The 25,806-nt window shown below is 44.7% G+C and overlaps 1 protein-coding gene and 3 non-coding genes across 4 annotated transcripts; all 4 read left to right on the plus strand.

Annotated features, from left to right (window-relative positions):
* Window positions 1–1,740: 1,740 nt before the first annotated feature.
* Window positions 1,741–6,560, plus strand: RPS12 (ribosomal protein S12). Its single transcript, XM_074168364.1, has 6 exons — window positions 1,741–1,766; window positions 1,905–1,956; window positions 2,373–2,489; window positions 4,616–4,718; window positions 5,643–5,744; window positions 6,475–6,560. Exons 2-6 carry the CDS (start codon window positions 1,943–1,945, stop codon window positions 6,535–6,537), a joined length of 399 nt encoding a protein of 132 aa, XP_074024465.1. The 5' UTR covers window positions 1,741–1,766; window positions 1,905–1,942; the 3' UTR covers window positions 6,538–6,560.
* Window positions 3,659–3,733, plus strand: LOC141462694 (small nucleolar RNA SNORD101). Its single transcript, XR_012463209.1, has one exon. It is a non-coding gene; the product is annotated as a small nucleolar RNA SNORD101 (small nucleolar RNA).
* Window positions 6,057–6,192, plus strand: LOC141462702 (small nucleolar RNA SNORA33). Its single transcript, XR_012463217.1, has one exon. It is a non-coding gene; the product is annotated as a small nucleolar RNA SNORA33 (small nucleolar RNA).
* A 199-nt stretch (window positions 6,561–6,759) lies between the features above and the next one.
* Window positions 6,760–6,844, plus strand: LOC141462706 (small nucleolar RNA SNORD100). The gene has a single exon (XR_012463220.1). It is a non-coding gene; the product is annotated as a small nucleolar RNA SNORD100 (small nucleolar RNA).
* Window positions 6,845–25,806: the final 18,962 nt, after the last annotated feature.

Here is a 25,806-nt window from a genome sequence, read left to right on the forward strand (position 1 = left end):
GTCCATGCAAGAGGATCACCCAACCTGCTGGTTTCACACAGGGACTCACATGGGTGTAGTTTATCACCGTGCTTTGATCTTTCCCGCAGCAGGGCAGGAATCTCAAGGATGTTCGATAGGGTGCCTCTAAGTCTATCACAGCCCTGTGTTATCTAAACACAGATGCTTTACTTGCCAAACACACAAGACTAAGCAACAATTCGTATATGTGCTTTTTGACAACTCAGCTGCAAGTCACTCAAGCGCGTTAAACGCTCAGTCCTCCTCACCAATCTTCCACTATTTTCCCACAAAGTGATGCATGGATATAGGGAAGAACATTCTCCCTGGGGAGAGGGAAAGAAGGTGGGCATTATAATTTGTGTGTGTTTGCATGCTTTCTGGGTTCTGAGCACCATCTTGTCCACAGATGGAAGGAGGGGAGAAGTCAAGGCCAAATGTCCCCCAGCAGCTGCTAAATTCCTGTCTTGGGGTTGCAGTGGTTGCAACCCAGTAGGTTATTGCAACTGGGGTTGCAGTTCGGAGTTTCCAGCTGTAGTCGGAGGTGGCCATATGCACCTTGGAGTCCTGTGGGGCAGTTCTGAGCTAGCTAAGCTGTCCCTCTGTGTCCTCCCCTGCCAACATCAGCCCTGGTGGGACACTGTGTAGACAGTGTCTTCTCACCACCTGGATGTAGCCTACAGGCTGCCACTCGGCAACACCAGAAAGATCAAAGAAGGACATCTTGTAGAAAAGGTGACTGACAACATTGGTGACGAATGTGCCCGATTGCATTAGCCACAAACCATGGGTATCAATATTAGTTACCTATTTTTGTTATATTTCATCACTACGTATTTTTTGTGAAGATGGCAATGTGCAAACTGCCCAACGGTCAAATTGTCAAGCCTAAAACAGATAGGATCGACTAGTGTCCTAAAGTCCTGTGTCCACTAAAGTCCTGTGTCAGACTGACAGCACCTGAGCAAGTAACACTTTGGAAGCGTGGTGGCCGCACTGCAGGCACACAGATCAACTGAATCACTCGTGAATGACAGAATGGTAGGGGTTGGAAGGGACCTTTGGAAACCACCTAGTCCAACCCCCTGCCAAAGCAGGGACACCCAGAGCAGGTTGCACAGGAACGTGTCCAGGTGGGTTTGCAATGTCTCCAGAGACGGAGACTCTACCACCTCCCTGGGCAGCCTCTTCCAGGGCTCTGGCACCCTCACAGGAAAGAAGTTCCTCCTCATGTTGAGATGGAACTTCCCACGTTCAAGTTTGTGCCGTAATGCCCACACACACGTGGCGAGCCTGAGCACCTGATGGCCACGTGCAGTCGCACTTTTTAGATCTCTGAGGTACAGCTAAGTGCGGCACCCCCCCCCGCAGCGGAGATTTCAGTCAGGTTTGTTTCCCATCTTCCTCCAGGCTGCCAGGTGTTGAGGAACGCTGCCATTTGAGGCCAGACCGCTTCAGCAGCAACAGGCGCCCTTACTGCCCGAGGGAAGACGATGGGACCCAGCCTCAGGTGGCCCCTAGCCCCAGGTGGCCCCTAGCCGGCTGCTGGAGTTGGCTTACCCCTCAGGAGGCCGCGCTCCCTGCGGCCGGGCCAGTCCTGGCTGCCCCGCCGCCGTCTCCATGGCTACGAAGGGGCGGGCGAGGCGGCGGATCAGGCAGCGCCGCGGACAGCCTGCGCCCGCGTGCGCTGGGGTCCTAGCGAGCTATAAGAGCGCGAGGCGGAAGGCCCACCCCCTCTTTCGCTGGCGGCTGGCGGCGGCGCCGGGGTGAGTAGCGGTGATGGCGCCGGGGCCTGCCGGGCTGAATCCCCGCCGCCGGCGGGGCATCGCGGCGGGAACGGGCCGGGCGGGGGCTCCGGGGCGGCCGTCGCCACTCACCGGGGCGGCCTGTGTCTGTATTTGCAGCAGGAACCCGGGCGGGAGCAGCACCCACCGAGAGCACCATGGCCGAGGAAGGGTGAGCGGGGCCGGGGCGGTTGGGGGCGGCGGGGCCGGGCGGGCCGCTTCTCGCCTGACCTACCGCGCCTTGTGGCGTCTGCCCCGTGTTGGGCCTGGTAGGCCCCGCCGTGGAGCTGCCGCATGCTTCCTGCAGGGGGGAGGCTGGGCGTGGGTCAGGCTGGCGGGGTGCACGGATTCCCTTCTTTGTGAGGGAGCCTGGAGAGAGCTAGGCCGGCTGGCTCGCTAGGAAGGTTTGATCTCTTCACTTTCTTCCAAATCCTTCTTTTTTTCAATTTCTCCTTTGGCCTAGTTCTTTACCTTGCTGTTATTCTGTGTGTTTTTTTAAACGATTGGATGCTTGCAGGTGAATGGGGGGCTTTGGCTTATAGTTGTAAGATGTTGGCAGGATCAGGGTGATATGTGTCTTCTCTTTAGCATTACTGCTGGAGGTGTAATGGATGTTAACACCGCCCTGCAAGAAGTGCTGAAGACTGCACTTATCCATGATGGCCTCGCTCGTGGTATCCGTGAAGCAGCCAAAGCCTTGGACAAGTAAGTGTCGTTTTCCCACTTCGTCTATTGTAAATAGCAAAATTGGGTGAGGTATGTTAGAATCATAAAATGGTTTGGGTTGGAAGGAACTTTAAAGACCATCCAGTCCCATCCCTTGCCCTGGGCAGGGACACCTCCCACCAGACCAGGTTGCTCCAAGCCCCATCCAGCCTGGCCTTGAACCCCTCCAGGGATGGGGCAGCCACAGCTTCTCTGGGCAACCTGTTCCAGTGTCTTGCTACCATCACAGGGAAGAATTTCTTTCTAGCATGTAACTGAAATCACCCCTTTTTCAGTTTAAAACCATTACCCCTTGTTCTATTGTAACACTCCCTGATCAAGAGTCCCTCCCCATCTCTCCTGTAGCCCCTTTGGGGACTGGAAGGGACTCTAAATTCTCCCTGGAGCCTTCTCTTCTCCAGGCTGAACAACCCCAATGCTCTCAGCCTGTCTTCATAGGAGAGGTGCTCCAGGCCTCGGACCATTATGTTGAACATGTACAGTGCTTGCTCTGTCCACGTGTTCAATTAAAAGCTTTTGCAAGAATGCTTTTTTTCTGCCAATGAGTTTTGTCTTGTGTTTTCTCTGTTTAGAGTCTTTACCTGTGATCTTAAAATACAGACACTAAATTTGGTGACTCAAGAATAACGCCATCTAGCGTATTAGGTTTTATCTTTTTGTGACTCCAGTGCCATTGAGTTTTCATGTGGATTAGTTTTGTGGGAAGAAAACCCAAAAGAAAACAAAAACCAGAATGGTGCTTGCAGTGTGTACTTATGGAAATATGGGGCTTGAGAATCTTGTGTTTTAAGACATGATAAACTCTTGGCAAAACTTGCTAAGGATTTTAATTGGGAGGGTTAATATGTATGTCAGACTTAAACCTGGAAGAGTTGGCTCAGTTTTTATAAGGAAAAGCTGAAATTCATAGCTTGCCTTTACTTTTTTTTAGCTTTGTTTTTTTGATACTGCATCTGTAAATAATTGCTTTAGTACAATATCAAAATAATATTAGACTTGTCCTATATGCCATGTGCCAACCAAGGTAACTATGGTTTCTTGGTTGGGTGAAGTACTATATATATAGGTATATACATCCATACACACACCTCTGTGCCTATAGGCATATACTTTTAAGAATAAACAATGTTTAAGTGTAATGCTACAGTGTTTGGGTGATGACTTCAGCATTTGTCGGATACCCCTTCACTCGTCTTATGAGTGAGAATTGCAGTCTGACAAACCTGTATGCCAAATGCTTTAAGACAAGGTGCCAAATGATGGAAGAGAGATACAACTCAGGTGACTGGCAGCTCATTTGTAAGAGTTATTTTTAGTTCAGCTATGCCTTCACATTATGTACGTCAAGGGGATGATGTATGTACAAGGTTTATACACATCTGTATGTGATGGTTCTTGCTTGGAAATGTTTCTGAAATGTTCTGGTGAAGCTCATGATGAAGGCGGCCGTAGAGAAAACTGTTTGCAGTGGTCAAAATGCGTTAGGTTAAGCACAGAAGACCTATACAGCTCTTCTTGTTGTCAGGTGTCCCTTTGGTACTCTTAACATTGTACCACACTATACAAAGATCCTAATTAGAAACGAGGCCCTGTCATAACAGCTTCTTTGAAGGTAAGTGGAAAAGATTGTTCTGAAGAGCTTATGACAACTTGGTGTGGAAATGCAAGCTTTTAATAATTACAATTCTAATGTTAAATTATTGCAATCTGAGATGAACAAGAAAAAGCAACTTGTAACTTGGTTGCTTTCTAATAGTGTCACCAGTACTTTATGGCACGGAATATTTATCCCGTCATTACACCTTTTTCCAATGGCTGAGAGTTTTAGTGGTATTTTTAGAAGCCTCCAAAACTGGAATAGAATCTGATAATAAAGCTGACAAAGTGTTTTGTTACGTATATGAAAAAAAGTATATTTTTGAAATGATCTACTACATAGTGTTTCAAAAGCGTGTGGTGTCTCAAAACCAAAAATGAAACTTAGGAAGTGATTGTCTAGAAATGCATGTGCTGAATTCTGTTCTTCACAGTTCTGATTATTAAAGAAAGTTTAAGCAGCCTTTAAAGTTACATTTCTAAGTTTCCATATTTTTTTTTTTTTTTAGGCGCCAAGCCCATCTTTGTGTTCTGGCTTCAAATTGTGATGAACCCACGTATGTAAAATTAGTTGAAGCACTTTGTGCAGAACATCAGATAAACTTAATAAAGGTGAGTGTTGGAACTTGACACACAAGTTTAGAACAGTTACCCTGCAATATAAGCTGAAATTTGAGTGTGTAAAGGGCTGAACCTTTGAAACACTCTGCTGTAACACTGCATATGGCTTACTGAAGCAAAATTACTCGTAGCAGCAGAGGTTTTTAGTTGTGTGGTTGTCACAGGATTATGAAAACTGGATGTAAATGGCAAAGGATGTGTATTAGGTATTTTACATGAATGTTTGTGTCCTGTGTAGAGTTAATGGAATTATTAGAATAGAATAATTAAAGAAGTAGAATTAATGCAGCAGGTGGTTGTGGAGGATGAGAGGAGTCTCAATGTGATTTCAAATTAAAATACTTAAAAACTATATAATCACAGAATCACATGGGGTTGTAAGGGACCTCTGGAGATCATCTAGTCCAATGCCCTGCCAAAGCAGGTCCACCCAGAGTAGGTCCCACAGGAACGTGTCCAGGTGGGTTTGGAATGTCTCCAGAGATGGAGACTCCACCTCTCTGGGCAGCCTCTTCCAGGGCTCTGCCACCCTCAAAGGGAAGAAGTTCCTCCTCATGTTTAGATGGAACTTCCCATGTCCAAGTTTGTGCCCGTTCCCTCTTGTCCTGTCACTGGACACCATTGAAAGAAGACTGGCCCCATCCTCCTGACACCCACCTTTTAAGTATTTATAGGCATTGATCAGATCCCCCCTCAGCCTTCTCTTCTCCAGACTAAACAGACCCAAGTCCCTCAGCCTTTCCTTATCAGAGAGATGTTCTAGGCCCCTAATCTTTGTAACTTTGTACTTTGCTGCACCACAAACTGATACTTGAGGAAAGCATCCCTCCATTACTCCAATTACAGTGGTTTTTTTTTCTGAACCCAGTTATGCTAGAAGCGATTAGTCCTAATGCGATGCGATGTTTCACACAGGTTGATGACAACAAGAAGCTGGGTGAATGGGTTGGTCTCTGCAAGATCGACAGAGAAGGAAAACCCCGCAAAGTAGTGGGCTGCAGTTGTGTGGTTGTCAAAGTAAGAACAAGCTAATTATAGCTTATTTCTTGTCTTCTGAAAATAAGCAACAAAGATGAGTTTGCTTTAGATAAGGGACTATTAGAGCTCTTGGATTTTATTTTTTTAAAACAGTTGTTCTTCATTGTTAGTAGTGAAAATAAGCTGCTTCCTCCCATTAACGCCCTGTTCTATAGTATCTTTCATGTTTATTTAAAATACTTATTTTGTGGGTTAGTGGTTCTGTCCTTCCAAGTATCTATGCCCACTTGCCACTAACCATTAGAGGAAAGACATTGTAAGTAATGAGATGAAGTTTTGCATCAGAAAAAAATGCCAGTTCAATGTCTCCGCTCAACTTGAAAATGTTTTGCGGAGCACTGTTTTAAAAAGACACTGGTAAAGTGAAGCCACAGTACGAGCCTTGAAGACTTTGTTGTCTTTGAGGTCCCAAGAGATGGCTACATCTTCTCAAGAAAGACTGATTCCTTCTGCAGGTGTTCGCGAGCTTTGCCACTGCTTTGCATACTTTATTTGCCTTTCTTCAAGCAGAAATGAATTTGTTTGGATCCGTACCACTGGATGTTACACTCTGATTAGCCTTTTATTAGAGAACGAAGGGAAAGCAGCTGAGAGATGGCTTGAGGTTACTTGTCTAGAATTTTGGGAATGCCTTGAGAAAGTGTTGGAATCTGAGTTGTAAAATTTTGAGTGGGTCTGTATATTTTTAATGGGTTATCTTGTGTTACAGGACTATGGCAAGGAATCTCAGGCCAAAGATGTCATCGAAGAGTACTTCAAGTGCAAGAAATGAATGGGAAATAAATTTTGAACCTGATGTGTGTGTGTGATTAATGGGTGGGTATCTGTGGAATCGTTCTCTGAGTTGCAAAGAGAACATCAGAAGATGAAAAAACTTTGATCTGCTGAACTTTGCACAGCTTCTCAGTGCCAAAAACCCTGTCAGTACCTTGGTTTGGGGCTGTTTAGGCCTGTGCTTGGTTCCAGAGTAACTAGGGAAAGTCTGAAGTGCTGCTGCATCTGTGATGAAACTTTGGCTCCCTCTACTGAACCAAATGAGGAAAACAGCCTTAACCGTTACCCAAGTCTTCTGAGATGCTGCAGGAACTTCTAAATGCTCTCCTAATTTATTTAGGGAACTAACTTCACACAAGGTGTGTTCTGTTGGGTTCTCCCTGCCCCTCTCCAGTTCTGAAGCAAATTGTTAATAGATTAGAGTAAGTATTGTCATGTACTTCTGGATCTGATCCTGTAGTTCTCAGTAGCCAAGCAGTTGAGATCTCACTGCTCAGACAAGGCAGTGTTGAACTGTGACTTGCCCAGTGTCTTGGTTCTCCAAGTAGCTGGATGATGTACAGAACTTGTGGTTTTTATCAGTGTTTTTGCTTTTTGACAATAAGGTGGGACTGGGATTGAAATTCAAGGTTTCTATCTCCTGCAAGTTGTTTTCAATGTCTTAAATTTTCTGTGGAGCAGCTCTGAGTCCTAAGGAATTGCTCCATTATGCTGATGAGGAGGACAGGAAGGTAAGTATGTTGGGCTGGGCATCTGTAGGCTGAGGAGATGGGAATGTGTATTTCTGTTCACTTCTCAGGTTCTTGAGCTTGAATTTTCTGTATGGAAACCTCCCCCATTTTTTTGATATCCCCAGTCATTCCCGTAGTGTAGACCAGGGATCTTCTCCAGATGGTGGGCTCAGATGCACTTGCACCTCTCATTAAAGCTCTTGAAGTGTCTCTTGGTTTTGGCCCTGTCCCAGCTTTCTAGTAGCTGGATCTGGGTGACTTGAATGTGAGAGAGGTTCCTGGAGTAACAGTTTTGGGGGCACTTAATAAGAGTTGCCTCTTCCAAGTCTGGTTAAAAACCCAGAAGCATATCCTCGTGCTGGACTCAACGTGTTCAGTCTTGTCTGAATTTCTCAGGAGAGGAGTTAAAAGTAGCTTTTTAACATTTCAGTGAATGTCCAGCTTGTATTACAAATAGAGGGGAGTTAACAGGAAGGTATAAATGCTCCCATTTTCTGTTTTTGATGTTTTTGAATATAGTTGAAGTGACAGAAAATCACTTGTTGTAGATGAGTGACTTAAGTTGTAGGTCTAATTTCGGTTACCGGAGGATTCTAAACACTCACAACAGGGATAGTTTGCAAGAATACTTGGCATTTCATTGGAATTAAAGGACATTATAGAAAAACTTTAATTGCCAGTTTAGCTAATAATTTTGAGTGACTCCAGCACACAGCAGCACACTGAAGCGCACAACAGCCTTTGTCCTGTCTTTAAGAAGCTGCATCTTGCAAGAGTTTTGGAAAAAATACAAAAAGCTATTTGTGCTTTGTATTTTTATAATGTAGTTTGCAGCTACGTTCTAGGGAAGGAATTGGTTTATGGTTTGCTTTTCCTTGGTTGGATCTTCTGTCAGAGTTAAGTGGATGCCCCATCCCTGGAAGTGTTTAAGGCCAGGCTGGATGGGGCTTTGAGCCACCAGGTCTGGTGGGAGGTGTCCCTGCCCATGGCAGGGGGTTGGAACTGGATGATCTTTAAGGTCCTTTCCAACTTGAACCATTCTATGATTAAATTCACAAAGGGAGTTGAGATCCAGAACCTGGAGCTCCGTACCTGGGTTCAGTGGCCTGTGGGTTGCTGAGGGTTGAAAATTGTTTCTTAATTGAACATGCTTCTATACCAGAACGGTTTTTTTACCTGCTAGGAGTGGTAAAGTCACTTTAATTCCTTACATCTCTGGGCACAGGATAACAAATGTGTGACTCAAGAAGCTTCTCCAGGGTGCAGGTAAAGATTTTTTAAAATTAAATCCATAGACTCTCAAATTTAAGGAAGTCTTTGCTGAGCCTGTGCAAGCAAACTGCTTTTCCAGATGATTTTTTTTTTTTTGGCTAAAATGAAAAATTTTCCTTTTTATTTTGTTGGGTTTTTTTTAACACAAAATGAGCCAGGAGGATGGAAAAGAGCATGGTCCCTAATTCAGCCTCACTGACTACAAAGGGAGTTCAAGCAAGTAAGTTGTCTACAGATCCTTAGCTTCTGGAGATATATATATATATGATTATGTGAGGTTAGCAGGCCTTAGATTACTTCTTTTAAACTGGATTTACCCTTCTAAGCTGAACTCAACGTGGAAAACTTCTGCTGGTACAAATTTCTCACAAATTGAAGGTCTGGTGCTATGAAGTGCTAAGACCAACACACATAAAACCTTGGGGCTATTCCCAATTTGCTACTGGGGGGTGGGAGGGAATAGGAAGGATATTGGTGGAAGAGGAAGGAAATGTATGAGATGATGATCTTGAAGTGAAAAGGACTTGCTGCAAAGGATGAGTAAAAATAAAGGTGATTCCTGTTGCTCTAAGGAAATTCGGTAGTTGTCTGGCTTTTACTTCTTTACCTCCATCCTCTAAGAACGGGGAAGTCTGTTCGCCTTGTGTTGTGTATTTGAGTAGCTGAAGTTGTTGCCCTTTGCGCTGCTCTCAGTGTTCATGGAGAAAGCGAATTCAAAGTAATACGCTGCATCCCAATATCATTCTTTTAAATTCTGAAGTTTTGAGGTGCCGGAGCGTGTCCAGAGAAGGGCAACGGAGCTGGTGAGGGGTCTGGAGAACAAGTCTTGTGAGGAGAGGCTGAGGGAGCTGGGGGTGTTCAGCCTGGAGAAAAGGAGGCTGAGGGGAGACCTTCTCGCTCTCTACAACTCCCTGAAAGGAGGGTGTAGCCAGGGGGGGTCGGTCTCTTCTCCCAAGTCACAGGCGATGGGACAAGGTGATGGATCCCTGGAGGTATTTAAAAGATGGGTTGACATAGTGCTTAGTGACATGGTTTAGTGAAGGTTTTTATCAGAGTTAGCTGGATGGTTGGACTAGATGATCTTTAAGGTCCCTTCCAACCCAGGCGATTCTATGATCGTCACTGGATTTCCTGTCTGGAAGTGTTTCTTCGTTATCAGAATGGTTTGTGTTTCATATTGGAACAGAGCCAATGCTTCCGGAATATTTTTTGCCAGAAGGAATTGGGTTGAGATTTTAATTTTGTGATGAAAATGCTTAGGTGTCGAGGTTTTTACCATAATATTTTGTTTCCTGGAAGTGACCTTAGAACCTGCTCAGGTCAGTGTTGGAGAACTGAGACTCAGATTGTTATATGTCATACTTTTTGGAGACTGTCCCCAGTGTTTGATTTTTCCAAAGTATCCTGAGAACTAAATTCCACCCAAACTTTTTGGTTCACTTTAGTCTTTCATGACAGTTAATTTTTTTTTTTTTAGTCAAATTGGCCGAGGAAGAGGAGTGATTGCTGGTCCTTTCATACGGGAAGATTTATCATGTGCTTGTCTGAGCCATCTGCTTCGTGCCCTAAAGAGACCCGGTTTCCTCACACTTACGTGAGAGATGGTATTTTTGCTGTAGAAGATACATTGATATCGGTACATCCTGCAGGATTTCTGATAAGGTTTCGGAAGAGTAGACTTTGGATTACTTCATATAATCGCCATCTGTAGTCATCACCCTAATGGTACCTGTAACCTGTCCCCTGAAAGGATGTGGTTAAAACACAGGAGCAGGAATTCAATGGAGTTTCAGGACTGACCCTGACTTTTTATCTGTTGCTGATGGTTTTTAATGTTCCCTGTAGGTTTTCCTTGTTTTGAAATAGGGATAATGCAGGATGGTTTGCTCAACAACATGTTTTGTGGCTTTTGGTTGGCGGAAGAAGAAAAGTTACTATCTTTTTCCGGACTAAAATAATCCATTTTAAGTGGGTTTGCATGGATTGATAGTCCTTTCCAGGCCTAAATCCTTATGTTTCCACGTGGAGTATAAAGCTAACAAAGTGCATTGAAGAAACGCTGCTAAGTCCTTGTGAAAGGTGTTAGGCACAGACTTCTCGGCTGTATTGGAAGAACATCCTGTGTGTGAGATTGAAAATAAAAAATACCTTGGGAACAGTTAAGCTCTTTTTGTCTTGGAACCACTCGTGTGTCCTGGCCAGAACTGCTTTTTGGGCGTTTTGCCTTAGATGATCAAAGCTTGAGCATCAGGACAGTAGGAGCACCACTGTGTATTTGCACAGCTCCTACTTTGGTGACCCCCATGGTGACTCCTGTGGGGGGTTGGTTGTACCAGCCCTCCCCACTTTTCCGTGACAGTGTCCTCCATTACTGGTTCTCCTGGTGTCTGGGATCCATCCAGATACTCCATCCTTGCTCCATGCTATTTCTGGCTTGAGTAGGAAATCTTATAGAAGGAAGCCTTCTGGTCTTACTTAATGCATAAAGTGTTTTATGGAGGGGAAGCACTAATCCCACCTAAAGAAAAAAAAATATGTAGTATTAAAACACACAGTATCCTTTATGCTTTGTTACAAATAAGCATAAACCCCAGTATTTTCTGACCAGTGTTCAGAACCACAATGATCAGAGGGCTGGAGCCCATCTGCTGTGAGGACAGGCTGAGAGAGTTGGGGTTGTTCAGCCTGGAGAAGAGAAGGCTCTGGGGAGACCTTAGAGCCCCTTCCAGTCCCTAAAGGGGCTCCAGGAGAGATGGGGAGGGACTCTTGATCAGGGAGGGGAGCCATTGGATGAGGTGGGATGGTTTTAAAATGAAATAGGGGAGATTTAGATGAGATTTTAGGAAGAAATTCTTTCCTGTGAGGGTGGGGAGACCCTGGAACAGGTTGCCCAGAGAAGCTGTGGCTGCCCCATCCCTGGAGGGGTTCAAGGCCAGGCTGGATGGGGCTTGGAGCAACCTGGTCTGGTGGGAGGTGTCCCTGCCCGTGGCAGGGGGTTGGAACTCAATGATCTTTAAGGTCCCTTCCAACTCTCTATGATTCTGTGATTGTATGATTCCTGATTTAAAATTCCACCTGTTTGGTTTTGCTCCTTGTTTGCACCTGGGTGTCCCAGCTGTGAGCCAGTGCCCCTCTTGTGTCCATCCCACTGAGGCTGGTGCAAATGTGGTCCCTAAAACATGCTCCCTTCCCTGGAGACTTCAGGAGGGTCTCTCATCCAGCCCTGTAAATGAACTCAAAACATCCATCCATCCTTGTCTTCTCCTTTGGAGATGATGTGTTTGGGATGTGAGGATTTTTAACTTTGTTAGGCCATTGAGCCAGATCCTGGATGAGCATAGCTGTGGCTTGATTTATCTTGCCTGAAGGAAAACAGAAGAAACAGCAATTTATTATCTCAATAGTTTTAGACAGTTAACTTTAGAAGGCTAAGTAAATACACAGAAACTTTTACAGCCATTGGTCAGCAAGCAAATGTTTATTTTGAGAGCCTTTTTAACAAGTTGAGCGAGGGAAGGGTTTGGTGTGCTGGCCTATAGAATCATAGAATGGTTAGAGTTGGAAGGGACCGTAAAGATCACTGAGTTCCAACCCCCTGCCATGGGCAGGGACACCTCCCACCAGACCAGGTTGCTCAAAGCCCCATCCAGCCTGGCCTTGAACCCCTCCAGGGATGGGGCAGCCACAGCTTCTCTGGGCAACCTGTTCCAGTGTCTCCCCACCCTCACAGCAAAGAGTTTCCTCCTAATATCTAATCTAAATCTCCCCTCTATAGAATGGTCCTACAGGCATTCATCATTTTCTCATGTGTCGGCATCATTTTTGAATGAAGGTCCACCTACAAAAATCCTAAATCCACATTAACTTTATGTAGCTGGCCTGTTCCAAATGATAATGTAAACTCTTATAGAAACAAAACACTACAAATATGAACTTTCAGCCGTTGGTAACGGTGCTGCCTCCTTTTGCCTGGCTCATGTAATATTATATGAATTAGGGAAAATTAATTTAAAAATCTCTGACTTAGAGGAGCTTTTCCCCTCCTCTTCCAATTCAAAAGCATTTGGGGGGACTTAAGCAATAGTATTTAAAAAACTTATATTGTGCAAGCAATATGCTATTGCATGTAATGGGGATACTTTCAATAAGCAAAGTAACAACTACCCTTCAAAAATTTACAAACTAATATACTTTGCTTTGGACCTGATTGATTCCCTTAAAAAAAAAAAAAAATTCCTTTTAATGACCATCTGCTTTCATATTGCTGAAAATGTTGTTAGGCAAAGAGTTATATAAAAAAATACGTATCTATAAGGGAAGAAATGTTTATGCACAAATTAACCTGTTTTCACTGTTTGAAGCACAACGATGGAGTTTGTGTGTCAATGCTCGACAAAAGTACCAAGGCGTAAGCGGTCAGATATTCTTTTCTAAAAGCCATGAACAAATAGGCATTTATGTCAGTGCCTGGCACGCCAAGTTCCTGCCCTGTAAAATTTTACAATCATGTTATGAAACTGAAAAAAAAAAAAAAAAAAAATTATGCTGTTGCGCAGAAAAATGTTTATTAAACCAAATTTCCCATTTTCATACTCTTAAAAAAATTGTAACTCCAGTATGCTTCATTTATTCTTTTTTTTTTTTTTTTTGAATGGTTCTAAGATATTTTCCATGGTGAAAGAGTTCAAATCCCTGTTACAATAAGCTTTGTATTTTGAAGGCAGAAAAAAAGCCATGCCCCCTAAGTAACCTTTTCTATTGATTGTCTTGTTAGCAGCCAGTGTGTTGGATAACATAATACAGATGCTTAGGACAGGTTTAGGAAGGCAAATGGGGGCGGGGGGGGAAACCCAAAATGTTTCTAGTTTTAAGAGTATGTGTTTAAGGGGGTGGAGGTCATGTTTTGTAGAACCCCTCCACAAAAAAAAAAATGAAACACCCTCAGATATCCATATATAAAATAGTGTTTGTATGTCAATACAAGCGATGGTCTATATTCTCTTTTTCATTCATTTATTTGAATGGACAATATTCAAGTAACACCCCACAGCTTTGCTGTTTTTAGGTCAGCAAAATACAATGTTTGTCAGCACGTGTACGAGAAATGCCTTTATGTGCATGGAATTTAGCAAGCTACTGTACTTTTAAAAATGTATAAATTCAACTCCTGTTTCTGCAGAGACTGACTTTCACCCTTCCAGTTATTCCATTAATATGTTTTATATGTCCAGTTCTGGGCTCCCCAGTTCAAGAAGGACAGGGAACTGCTGGAGTGGGTACAGCAGAGGGCTACAAAGATGATGAGGGGCCTGGAGCATCTCCTTTACGAGGAAAGGCTGAGGGACTTTGGTCTTTTTAGTCTGGAGAAGAGAAGACTGAGGGGGGATCTGATCAACACCTATAAATACTCAAAGGGTGGGTGTCAGGAGGATGGGGCCAGTCTTTTCTCAGTAGTGCCAAGTGGGAAACACATGGGAAAGTTGCACCTAAGCATGAGGAGGAACTTCTTTCCTGTGAGGGTGGCAGAGCCCTGGAAGAGGCTGCCCAGAGAGGTGGTGGAGTCTCCATCTCTGGAGACATTCCAAACCCACCTGGACACGTTCCTGTGGGACCTGCTCTGGGTGACCCTGCTCTGGCAGGGGGTTGGACTGGATGATCTCCAGAGGTCCCTTCCAAGCCCATATCACTCTGTGATTATTTCATGGTACCCAAATCAAAGTTTTAGCTGGTTCTTACTCCCTCGTGGCTGTCTAACCCTCTGTTTTAAACTCACCATGACAGCTTTTAATGTTTCCTTTTAAGGCCAGCAGGTCTCCATCCTTTTCTGATCGTTGTGTACAGCAGCATCGTCCTGTCTGGGGATGGAATTGCAGTGCCCGTTGTATGGCTGTTTCCGTGATATTATGATAAAATACATCGTGTCGTTATTGACTGGGCCAGTATGGTTGTGAATATCATAGAATCATAGAATGGTTTGGGTTGGAAGGGACCTTTAAAGATCATCCAGTTCCAACCGTATAGATAATGTTAACTAGCCCTTCCCATAAGATCCTAATTATGTTGTTGAAAACTTTGCTAAGCTTATTTTCCATGGCCTGAAATTGTGCCTTGTGGAGGGTCCGTCTCAAATATTCTTCTTTTTTAACTTCAGTTAAAGCAACGTAGCTATTTCTGAGACTCTTGCTGAGCATGAGGTGTTTGATAGGGGTTTATTTACTTCTTTTTAAAAACATCTCAGCTAACTTCTTAAAATCTTTTCATGGGGAAATTCAAGTGTTTCCATTCATGGACTTGAGATGCAATAGGAAAGTGGGGGGAGAGAAGGAGCATTTATGGGTGATGGGAGGGATTGGATGTGTAGAAAGCAAAAGGCAGGCTGATCAACATAATTAACAGTAGCTGGGGGCAGAGCAGGAGTAACAGCAAGAGGCCGAGTCAGTGAGACACAGGAGAATCTGGTATTGAGCCTCAAGAGGGCCCTCTCTCACCATTGATTTCTTGCCAATAATCACCCATTAAATGAGTGGCAAAATATGTTTCTCGTTGTCCCCTAGCACTGGTCCACAGGGGGGACGACTGTCGAGGGACAGAATTCAGTAGAGGGCTGAAGATGTGTGCACGCACATGTGTGCCATCTCAGAAGCAGATTACAGAGCTCCGGGTAATATTAGGGGAAAAAAGGCTGCGTGTGCCACCCTGTTAAGTCTGTTGGCATGTATATATTCTTTAAACACACATATGATATTGTTTCTATGTAATATGCTGTTGTTTCTATGTAATTCGAAGGCAAAGCGGGCCAGGAGACCCTAAAAATGATCCAGGGCTCTACTGTGAAGGTGGCTGCTGTGTATGGGGAAAAAGAGACTGTTTTTGTGGTTAAAAATGGTGCTGAAAGGAGGGTGTAGAGGGGCACGGGATGGTCTCTTCTCCCAAGTAACAGGTGATAGGACAAGAGGAAATGGCCTCAAGTTGTGCCAGGTGGGGTTTAGGATGGGCATTATGGAAAATTTCTACACTGAAAGGGTTATCAAGCATTGGAACAGGCTGCCCAGGGCAGTGGTGGAGTCACCGTACCCGGAGGTATTTAAAAGACGTGTAGATGTGGTGCTGAGGGACATGGGTTAGTGACGGTTTTTGTCAGTGTTGGTTGATGGTTGGGCTCGATGATCTGAAAGGTCCCTTCCAACCTCGGCAATTCTATGTAGGTTTACCTCTGTCACTGAATTCCTACGCAGAGGTAAGCTAGGAAGGTTCACAAGGACATTTAGAAATGTTCACGAAGGGGGACTGATGGTGTGTTTTCTTCTTTGGGGTGCACTGGCTTGCCTCTGCCTTGTTCTGTAGGAATGCTGAACATTGACAGCTATTTGGGTTTAAGCACAGAAAGCTACCAAGCAAGTTTTTTTTTTCCCGAAAAAAGAAAGTTTGCAAGAGTCTCGGATTGGTTGGTCTATATGGATGGGTGCCTGTAGCTCATGTATTATGATTTCCCAAAGCCGTAGCATGGAGAAGTAGAGTCATGGAATCATAGAATGGTTTGGGTTGGAAGGGACCTTAAAGATCATCAAGTTCCAACCCCCCTGCCATGGGCAGGGACACCTCCCACCAGACCAGGTTGCTCAAACCTCAATCCAGCCTGGCCTTGAACCCCTCCAGGGATGGGGCAGCCACAGCTTCTCTGGGCAACCTGGACAACCCTCACAGGAAAGAATTTCTTCCTAATACCTCAATCTCTCCTCTTTCAGTTTAAAATTGTTTTCCCTCGTCCTATGGCTCCACTCCCTGATCAAGAGTCCCTCCCCATCTCTCCTGGAGCCCCCTTTAGGGACTGGAAGAGGCTCTAAGGTCTCCCCGGACCCTTCTCTTCTCCAGGCTGAAATAATCACTTTCGGGGAGCCCCATCCCTCTCTTTCCCGGGGACACTTTCTAGGGTTCGCCTGGGTTAGGCCGTGCGCCCCCTCCCCGTAGGGATCCAAGCGGTGGGCAACAACCGGAGCCCGGCCGGTGGCCCCGGCTCCCCGCCAACCCCACGGTGGCCCCGGCGGCGCTTCCTTGGCCAGGCAGGAGGTGGCACCCGTGCTACGGCCGAGAGGAGGGAGGTCGCCCCCGGCGTCGCCCGGTTGCCCGGGGCTGGGATTGCGGGAGCAGGTGCCGGGGGGGGGGGGGGGGGGGGGGATCCCGGCGAGCCAGCGGCGGAGGAAAGAAACGGGAAAGGAAACTCTTTAATGCCGTGGGATGTTGTCGATTTCTATGCCTATTTTCCCACTCTTGTAGCCTTGTAAAACCCAAGCGAGTCAGATGTTGGGGTTTTTACGGCGTGCAGAAAGGCGTTTGCAGAAAGGCCGGCGCTTTGTTGTCCAGCTGCGACTCCTTTCATCTGGCTTTCGCAGGGTTGTGCCGCACGGAGCAAGGGCTCTGCTCCTGCTTTCTTTCACGGAATCAGGGAATCGTCAGAGTTGGAAGGGACCTCTAGAGATCATCCAGTCCAACTCCCCTGCTAAAGCAGGGTTGCCCAGAGCACATCACTCAGGACTGCATCCAGGCGGGTGTTGAAGATCTCCAGAGAAGGGGACTCCACGACCTCCCTGGGCAGCCTGTTCCAGGGCTCTGGCACCCTCACCGGAAAGAACTTTCTCCTCATATTTAAATGGAATTTCCCATGTTCCAGCTTGTGCCCGTTGCCCCTCGTCCTGTCACTGGGAACCACTGAAAAGAGTCCGGCTCCATCATCCTTCAAGCCACCCTTTAGATACTTGTAAACATAGATAAGGTCTCCCCTCAGCCTTCACTTCTCCAGGCTGAAGAGCCCCAGCTCTCTCAGCCTTTCCTCGTAAGGGAGATGCTCCAATCCGTTAATCATCTTTGTTGCCCTATGTTGGACTGTCTCCAGTAGTTCCCTGTCTCTCTTGAACTGGGGAGCCCAGAACTGAATGCAGTATTCCAGTTGTGGCCTCACCAGTGCAGAGAAGAGGGGAAACTTCACAAACAAGGTACAAACTCACACAAGTATGGGGTTGTGCTTAAGTTGTTTGAAAGTTGGGGGTTTTTTTTGGAAGTTAAGTTGCCAGTTGTTTAGAAGTTCTCTTTGTACATCTTAAGTAGCGCTGTCTATGAGACTGGAGAACACCGGTGTCAAATTAAGCACTTAAGGGACAATATAAACTAAAGATAAGAGCCAAGATAGGTGAAGGGTTTTTTTTTCCCCTGCTGCCTCAAGTGTCTGATGTATTACAGTGTTCAAAGCATTTCAGTATGCTTATATTGTATTCACACATATGCAATGTATTTGAAACATTCCTACCAAGGAGATTGTGGTAAAAACTGTAACATGCAGCTTGCTGGGTTTCATTGTAAAGTAATATAATCTCCACATGTGCGAAGGCCCATGCAATATTTTATTTTCCGCTTACCCCAGGGAACGTGATATTAAATTTATCAGCTGAAGTATTTGAATGAGAACTCATAAATATTTTTTTGAGGTGCATCAGTGGCATACGTGGGGAGGGAGAAGACATCCAGCGCTGGGTGAAGAGGAAGTGGTTCATACTTTTCATCCTCCTCTGTCACATAGCAGCTATGCCTTGGCCTTCAGATGGGGTACTGGTAAATTTTCTCAGTGACTGAAAACAAGTTTTAAATTGGGGAGCATTTGTTAGTCACTGATTTTTTTTACCCTGGTGAGGCCCCATCTGGAGCACTGTGTCCAGTTCTGGGCTCCCCAGTTCAAGAAGGACAGGGAACTGCTGGAGTGGGTACAGCAGAGGGCTACAAAGATGATGAGGGGCCTGGAGCATCTCCTTTATGAGGAAAGGCTGAGGGACTTGGGTCTTTTTAGTCTGGAGAAGAGAAGGCTGAGGGGGGATCTGATCAACGCCTATAAATACTTAAAGGGTGGGTGTCAGGAGGATGGGGCCAGTGTTTTTTCAGTGGTGCCCAGGGACAGGACAAGAGGGAACGGGCACAAACTTGAATGTAAGAAGTTCCATCTAAACATGAGGAGGAACTTCTTTTCTGTGAGGGTGGCAGAGCCCTGGAAGAGGCTGCCCAGAGAGGTGGTGGAGTCTCCTTCTCTGGAGATATTCCAAACCCAACTGGACATGCTCCTGTGCAACCTGCTCTAGGTGGATCTGCTTTGGCAGACTAGATATCTCCAGAGGTCCTTTCTAACCCCATATCATTCTGTGATTCTGTGATAACTATTAACTCTGTAGAACATGGACTTCAGATGGTGTTCTCATGGATACAGAACTCCGGACACCCTGGGGCAAGAGGAAAGGGCTCCCCAAAAGAAGAGGTATCATTCTGAAGACATTTCAGAGGCACAGGAGGGACTGCTGCCCTGCCCCTTTTTTCCCGACGGGCTGTGATTGTCAGGACCCCAGGTGGGCAAGGGACTGCCAAATCTCATAGGAGTCTGCATACTGTGGTGTTGTAAATGTAAATGTAGTCGTAAATGTTCCAGGGCTTAAGCAAATATCTCTGCATGGCACTCTCTGGTGGTGGTGTGTGATCTAGTCTTTTGTCTGGAGTTAATTTGGGCATCTCCAAAACAGCCCTAGTGGCGCTTTAGAATAAGCCAAGCCATGCTGAGTTAGCAGTTCTTTGCCATCCTTGTCTCAGTGTTCAGCTTCAGCCCAAATTGTCCATATCAGGAAGGGTACTGAGAACATCACCAAAGATGACATTTTTGCCACTGTAGAAAATCTTGCCTCGACGTCTCGAGTACTGCATACAATTGGTCTCCACATCTCAAGGAGAGCATAGGTTTTTTCCTTTTAAAAAAAGACAAAAAGGTATGGAAAAGGACATCTGAAACTATTAAGAGGAAGTAATAGCAGGTTTATGGTCTCACTTCGGTTTGGAGAGAAGGCTGAGCAGGGATGAAGGTGATTTACAAAATCGAGAAGACGAGTGCTAAACTTGTTTACCAAATCCTACAGCAGTAGATCAGGGAACACGCATTGAAACTCATAGGATGTAATATAAAACAGCTTTTTTAATGTGCCTTTCCTCAAAGCACGTGATAAACTTCTACGACTCACTGTTGCAAGAAAGTGTGGAGTCAGAACACATCAAGAGGTTCAAAATGGATTAGACAAATTAACGGATAAAAGGTGCAATCCAGATACTATTGGGAAAAGGCAGCGATGTTGCCTCTGACATCTGAAATCTAATAGCAGGATGCAGGAGAAGGATGAGGTTTGGACCTCAGATAGCGGCTCGTTTCACGTGCTCTCCCGAAGCAACTTCTGCAACAGTCGCACCCACAGAAAAGTGGTTGATGGTTATTGATCTCAATCTGTGGGGCATTTATGATAGGAAAAGATATGATGGGCATGGTCCCATGAGTGCTGAAACAGCTTGAAGTGCCTAAACCCTCTGGTTTCAGGTCAGAGCCATAAAAAGGTACAAAAGGGATTGTTGCCACTTGCAGAGAAAGCAAATAAAGAGGAGGTGGCTCTTTCAATCCTTTGGAAATCAAGGAGCTAGAGGTTCTCAGGAATCTGCTTGATTAGCAGTTGGCTCAAAACTGAAGGCCAGCAGAGACTGAAGGTGGCTCAGGGTGGTAGATTATAAAAATAAAAGAAGCAATAAGCCTTTTTGCTATCATTTAAGTTGAGAATATTAGACCTGCAAACATACCTAATCCAGTTAGCTTTCTGGATACTTATTAAAAAGTATCTTATTAAGCGTCTTATTAAAAAGATAATCTTATTAAAAAGCTCTAGGTTTGGTTTTTTTTTTTCCCTCTGAGGTTGCTCTGATTTTGCAGTGGACTTTTGTCATCTTAGGAATTACATTGCTGTGATGCACTTTACATGGAACCACTTATCGAGCCAGCTCAGAAACAGAAGTCAGCCCAGGGCTGAATTTGGCACACGCTGCCCCACGAGTATATTGCCTTTGTGCAACCAGGATGGACTATTTCCCAAAGGAATTGAAAGTTGGTTTTTTCCACCCCATAGAGTCTTTAATGACCCATATTAGACACCAGCTCTTCTCTCTCCATGATATTTCATCCAGCAGAAAAGGTGAGCTGGCATTTTTTTGGGTAAAGCAGTGAGGGAGATCTTGGCCTTGCAGAAGAAGTTTCTCCCTTTGATGTAAAATAGCCTGTGCGCACCGGCTCCGCCGGCACACTGCAAAGTTCACCACTTCTCTTAAGTTTTTCTGAGAGGAACAGAATCTTGAAGGTGGTGAAAGTGTGAGCGGGGGCAAGGATTTATTTGTTTTTTTCTTTCTCTTAGCTGTTGTTGGCCCAAGATCTGAGGAGTACAGCTAAATTTGTAATTTGTAAGGACTGCATTTTAAAATATTTGCCAGTTGCTCCAGATAATAAAATAGGGATTTTTGTCCAGAGGAGAAGAAATGAAAATAAATAAACATGGATCTTTTTCACCTAATTTACGATGTGCAAATATGGTTCCTCCGCAACCTGCATGATTAACTCTCTTCAGTCAAGACTGACCATCTTGATTACATCTTCTATCAATAAAAAGCCATGAAACGCTTTTTTTTTTTTTTTCATAAGAGCAAAGAAATCCAACAATATCAGATGACTGCAGCGTAGATTGTTTTGCCATTTATGCTGGGATTTTGACCATATTACAGCCAATATATAAATTACAGTACCTCACCTTTAACATCGCTGTCAGAGTTAGTATAGACAGTTTAATGGAAATTACCCTTACTCATACCAACCCATTCCAACTCACACCAGTAGAGCTGGAAAGGTTTTTTGTGTGTGCATAGTACTGCTTGTTCCAACAGATGCTGGTTGTGATAGAGCTTTGGGTTTCAACCATGTGGATGTATCAAGAGGGATTAGAAAGACTTGTTTAAAATGTTGCATTTGATTAACTAATTTTGAAGCCCAGTTTTCTTCTTTTAGAAACACTTCGTGGCTTAAGTGCTTATAGAAGATCGTTGATTCCCCAAGGAAAAGGTGCAGCAGTTCCATGTTAAGGTCTCTGTTCAAACTTATTATCCCAGCCTCAGAAATGTGTTTTCACTAACCTACGAGTGTGATCAGCTGAGGCATTTGGCACTGCTTCCACTGGAGCTGCTGTGCTGGGGTAGCGGTGGAGGTTCATGAAGCGAAGTGTTCTTTCGAGTCTATCATCTCTCAGCTACTTTACCATCTCTCTGGAGGGTCCCAGGCAGAGTTTCTACGAGCTGTGCCTTGGTGTTCACCAGAGAGTCCATGTGCTGCAGATGTCTTGGGCTGATCACCTGAAGTGTGTGATAACTGCAACACATGGTACGTTTTGGATGATCTCAATAGCAAGTCCAGTATCTTATTTCTGAGGCATTTTTGCTGCATGAAGCAATAAATTCAGTTCTGTCATCATTAGGCAGGTGTTTATATGTACTGCAAGACTTTAATCTCTCTCCAGGGAACAAAATACTTTAGGGGCCCATTCTACAACTTGGCGTTTGCTTTGGATCTCTGGCATGTTCCTGTTTCTCTCTGTGCCAGGAGAGCAAGCGTGGTTTTATGGTTAGGCCATGGGTCTTGGATCGTTTCCCAGCTTTGCCAGTGCTGACTGTGAAACCTAGAGCAAATCTGTCCCTCAGCTCACCAACTGCAAAGAGTGAGGGTAGCGTGGCTTGTTATTTCTGCTGCGTGTTTCATCTGCTTAGCTTGGAAGCTCTTTAGAACATAGACTGCGTTGTGCTAGATGTAGGTATCATGGATGACAGTCCTGGATAGGGCTGTACACAAAATCCCAGGTAATAAGGGAATAGAAGCTTAATCTATGGAATGTTTGGTAGAGTCCCTCAAAATACAAATTACTTCCCATCAAGAGGATGGGGCCAGTCTTTTTTCAGTGGTGCCCAGTGACAGGACAAGAAGAAACGGGCACAAACTTGAACATGGAAAGTTCCATCTAAACATGCGGAGGAACTTCTTCACTTTGAGGGTGGCAGAGCCCTGGAAGAGGCTGCCCAGAGAGGTGGTGGAGTCTCCATCTCTGGAGACATTCCAAACCCACCTGGACACGTTCCTGTGCAACCTGCTCTGGGTGACCCTGCTTTGGCAGGGGTTTGGACTAGATGATCTCCAGAGGTCCCTTCCAACCCCTGTCATTCTGTGATTCTGTGATCATCCTATACTTTGGTAGTCATATGATGTGCTGACTAGAGATACATGGTTGTGATGCGACCACTAGAATGTTTGGGTTTGCGAGCGTGTCAGGGTGTACCAACTCCTTTTTCCATTTTTATGTGGGTAGCTGATTTATAGCTGGATCGTGACCCAATTTTTTTCGGACCTACCCGAATCTCACCCATGTGATGTCTCTCTGATTCCTGGAGGGAGTCGTCGTGGTCCCTCACATTCTCCGTCTCTGAGGGGCTGCAGCGATTCCCAAGTCTGAAGGTAATTTGCAGCAACTGAATGGCCTGGAAAAGCCAGAGTCTGCTCATCGATAGTTGTTGAGCAGTCATTAGGGAAACTTTGTGCTGAACCTCGGTGGAAACTACTTGGGTAGCCATGAGAAAATTCATAAAACAAAGAGGATGCAAGGAAATGCCTTGAAGATGCTTTGAGTAGAGAGCTTAGAAACCCGCTAGCTCCTATCATCAGAAAATGACCTCGGGGAAGAAAAGAATAGCATTTTAAGAGGTTTGGATCCGGGAGAAAACTCACAAAGAAATTTGCAGGTTCTTGCAAGATAATTTTGGTACGCTACATAGGCTGGAAACAGCCCAGCCATAAAGGCAATGTTAAAACAATTATCTCAAGGAATTGTGGTCAACTGAAAAAAGCAAATAAACATTTCCAAGTAAACTTCCCATCCTTAGAAGATAGTATGGTAGGGTAACATTAAGGCAAACAGAAAGACTATGAGAAGTCCAAACAAATCCTTACAGCTTTAAACATGAGCTAATTTGTTTTATGCATAAAGTCAAGACAGCAGCTACCACGTGCATCAAACAGTTAGTGTTTTCTTTTAGCTATATTTAAAAAAAAAAAAGTATTCCATCAGATTAAGGTAATATTCTTTGGTTTACTCTGGAAAAAATTTTCAGATTTGTCGCATTATAAATGTATTTTTGTCTAATACTTCAGAAATCTGTGCTGATACAAAGGAGAAAATTCTACATTGTTATTTTGCAACTTTCAATTTGTTTATTTAAGGAAAAATACACCATAATCTGAATTTCTTTTGCCTGGGAAGTCTAGGAAAATAAATTTTTTTCCTTTCGTGACTCTCCCATTGCATGTGTTCGCACACATATAGGTGTACATGTGCACACACGTGTGTTTCCCTCCTTGAGGGAGGTACCGTACTTGCAGACACTAGTGTTATCTCTACCCATTTAATTCTTGACTTTAATAATAGAGATGTCAGAGTTTCACACTCATTTGTGCTTAAAAATCTGAAGTCCTTAAGAATTTTAAAATGCACAATAGTCTAATTGGGTTTATTCTTATTCTAGCAAAAAACTGTCCATTTTATTAGCTGTGTTAGGAAGTTTCTGTAGTAGTGATTTCTACTGATTTGTCTTCGTATCTAATCCAGCCCGATCAGACTCTCTGTGTAGGTCGTGTCCCCCCTGCCCTGCTGAAGGTGGACCTGTGCAGCCAGGAATGCTAAAGTCTTGGGGCAAGAAGGAGAGGAGGCAGGAGAGATCCTGATCTGCAGTTTGATGGATACAATCCTGAGCTGGGAATGAGAACAGAAAAGTTTGATTCCTGAATTCCAAGTAATTTCTTGGGACTTTGTGGTTTGTTTTTTTTCCTCAATGACACTCTAAAGAAAAATGCAGGAGCAGTCCATGGACCAAAATGCCAGGATGCTACTCAATTCCTTCTGGTTAAGTGCCCTGATCTCTCCCTTGTTGTCTCTGTTTCTGACTTCAAGGCTGGTTTATCAAACCTTTGTAACTACAACATGGAGTTATCACCCCTGACTCACCTTATTGCCAATGCAAAGCGAAAAATGGGGGTCACTTCGTCTCATCTCAAAGTAGGTATTTAAAATGGTGAGCGAAATGAGGAACCTACTCCTCAGGGACTGCAAAGGGAGCCTCTGGTCATCAACCCAGATGTCTGCCTACCTTGTGGTGCCATGAACAAAGCTACTTCAGGCCAGCTCTGGGGTCAGAGTCCCGCATTTAAGCAGCCCTGACTTAATATGTTATAGAAAAAGCCCGAGTTGAATGTCCTTCAGTTTTATTTTTCCATGTTTTTTTTTTCTGCTGCAGTGTGAGTAGCAACCCCTAATATTTGTCAGTTCTCCAAATTTGATAAGAATGTGGAGAATCTCCCTCCTTAAAAAATAAAAAAAACAAGTTCAGGAATTCCCACAGAGGAAGGAGCGTGTTGTGCTCTGTTGGCACGCCGTGCGTGGGGGAAGGCATTGGAAGGGGATCAAAGGCGGGGAGAGTGCTTAAAAATATCGTGTACACAGAACCGAATGGTCGCTTTGCCCTGACCACAACCATCTAAAAACTCTTCAAAGTTGCAGTTTCGCTCTCAGCATGCAAACTGGAGATACCCCGAAGCTCCAGTTGCAATTCACGAGACTGCAAACCCCCACAGCTGGTAAGATATGCTGAAAGTCAGTTAAACAGATCCCAGTAAATGCGAGCACATTGTATCTGCCCCTACTTTTAGAGGAGGAACTAGCAAGTAGATGTACAGACTTGGGCCCTTCTTCCTTATTGGCTTCAGTGGAAGATGGTACAGAAACTTGAATCAGGTTTGGAGCATCTGATCAATGCTTACAAATACTTAAAGGGTGGGTGTCAAGAGGATGCGGTCAGTCTTTTTTCAGTGGTGCCCAGTGACAGGACAAGAGGTAACGGGCACAAGCTTGAATGTAAGAAGTTCCACCTAAACATGAGGAGGAACTTCTTTTCTGTGAGGGTGGCAGAGCCCTGGAAGAGGCTGCCCAGAGAGGTGGTGGAGTCTCCATCTCTGGAGACATTCCAAACCCGCCTGGACAAGTTCCTGTGCAACCTGCTCTAGGAGGACCTGCTCTGGCAGGGGGTTGGACTAGATGATCTCCAGAGGTCCCTTCCAACCCCATGTGATTCTGTGATTATTTCGTCTTAGAAATAATTTTTTTTTTTATGAAAACACCTAATTGCAACTGAAGATCTTCCACAACATGTTTATTCAGGGTGGTATGTTTTGAAAAGTAATGGCTAAGGTGTTTTCTCTCCTCTGAAGAACTCAGAAAGATGTAGGGGACGTTAATTTTCTCCCACCTTCATAAGAAGGAGTCAGGGCTGTGTGCCCACCTTTAGTA

This window comes from Numenius arquata, chromosome 2 (genome assembly GCF_964106895.1).
Source record: "Numenius arquata chromosome 2, bNumArq3.hap1.1, whole genome shotgun sequence".
In the NCBI taxonomy this organism is placed as follows: domain Eukaryota; kingdom Metazoa; phylum Chordata; class Aves; order Charadriiformes; family Scolopacidae; genus Numenius; species Numenius arquata.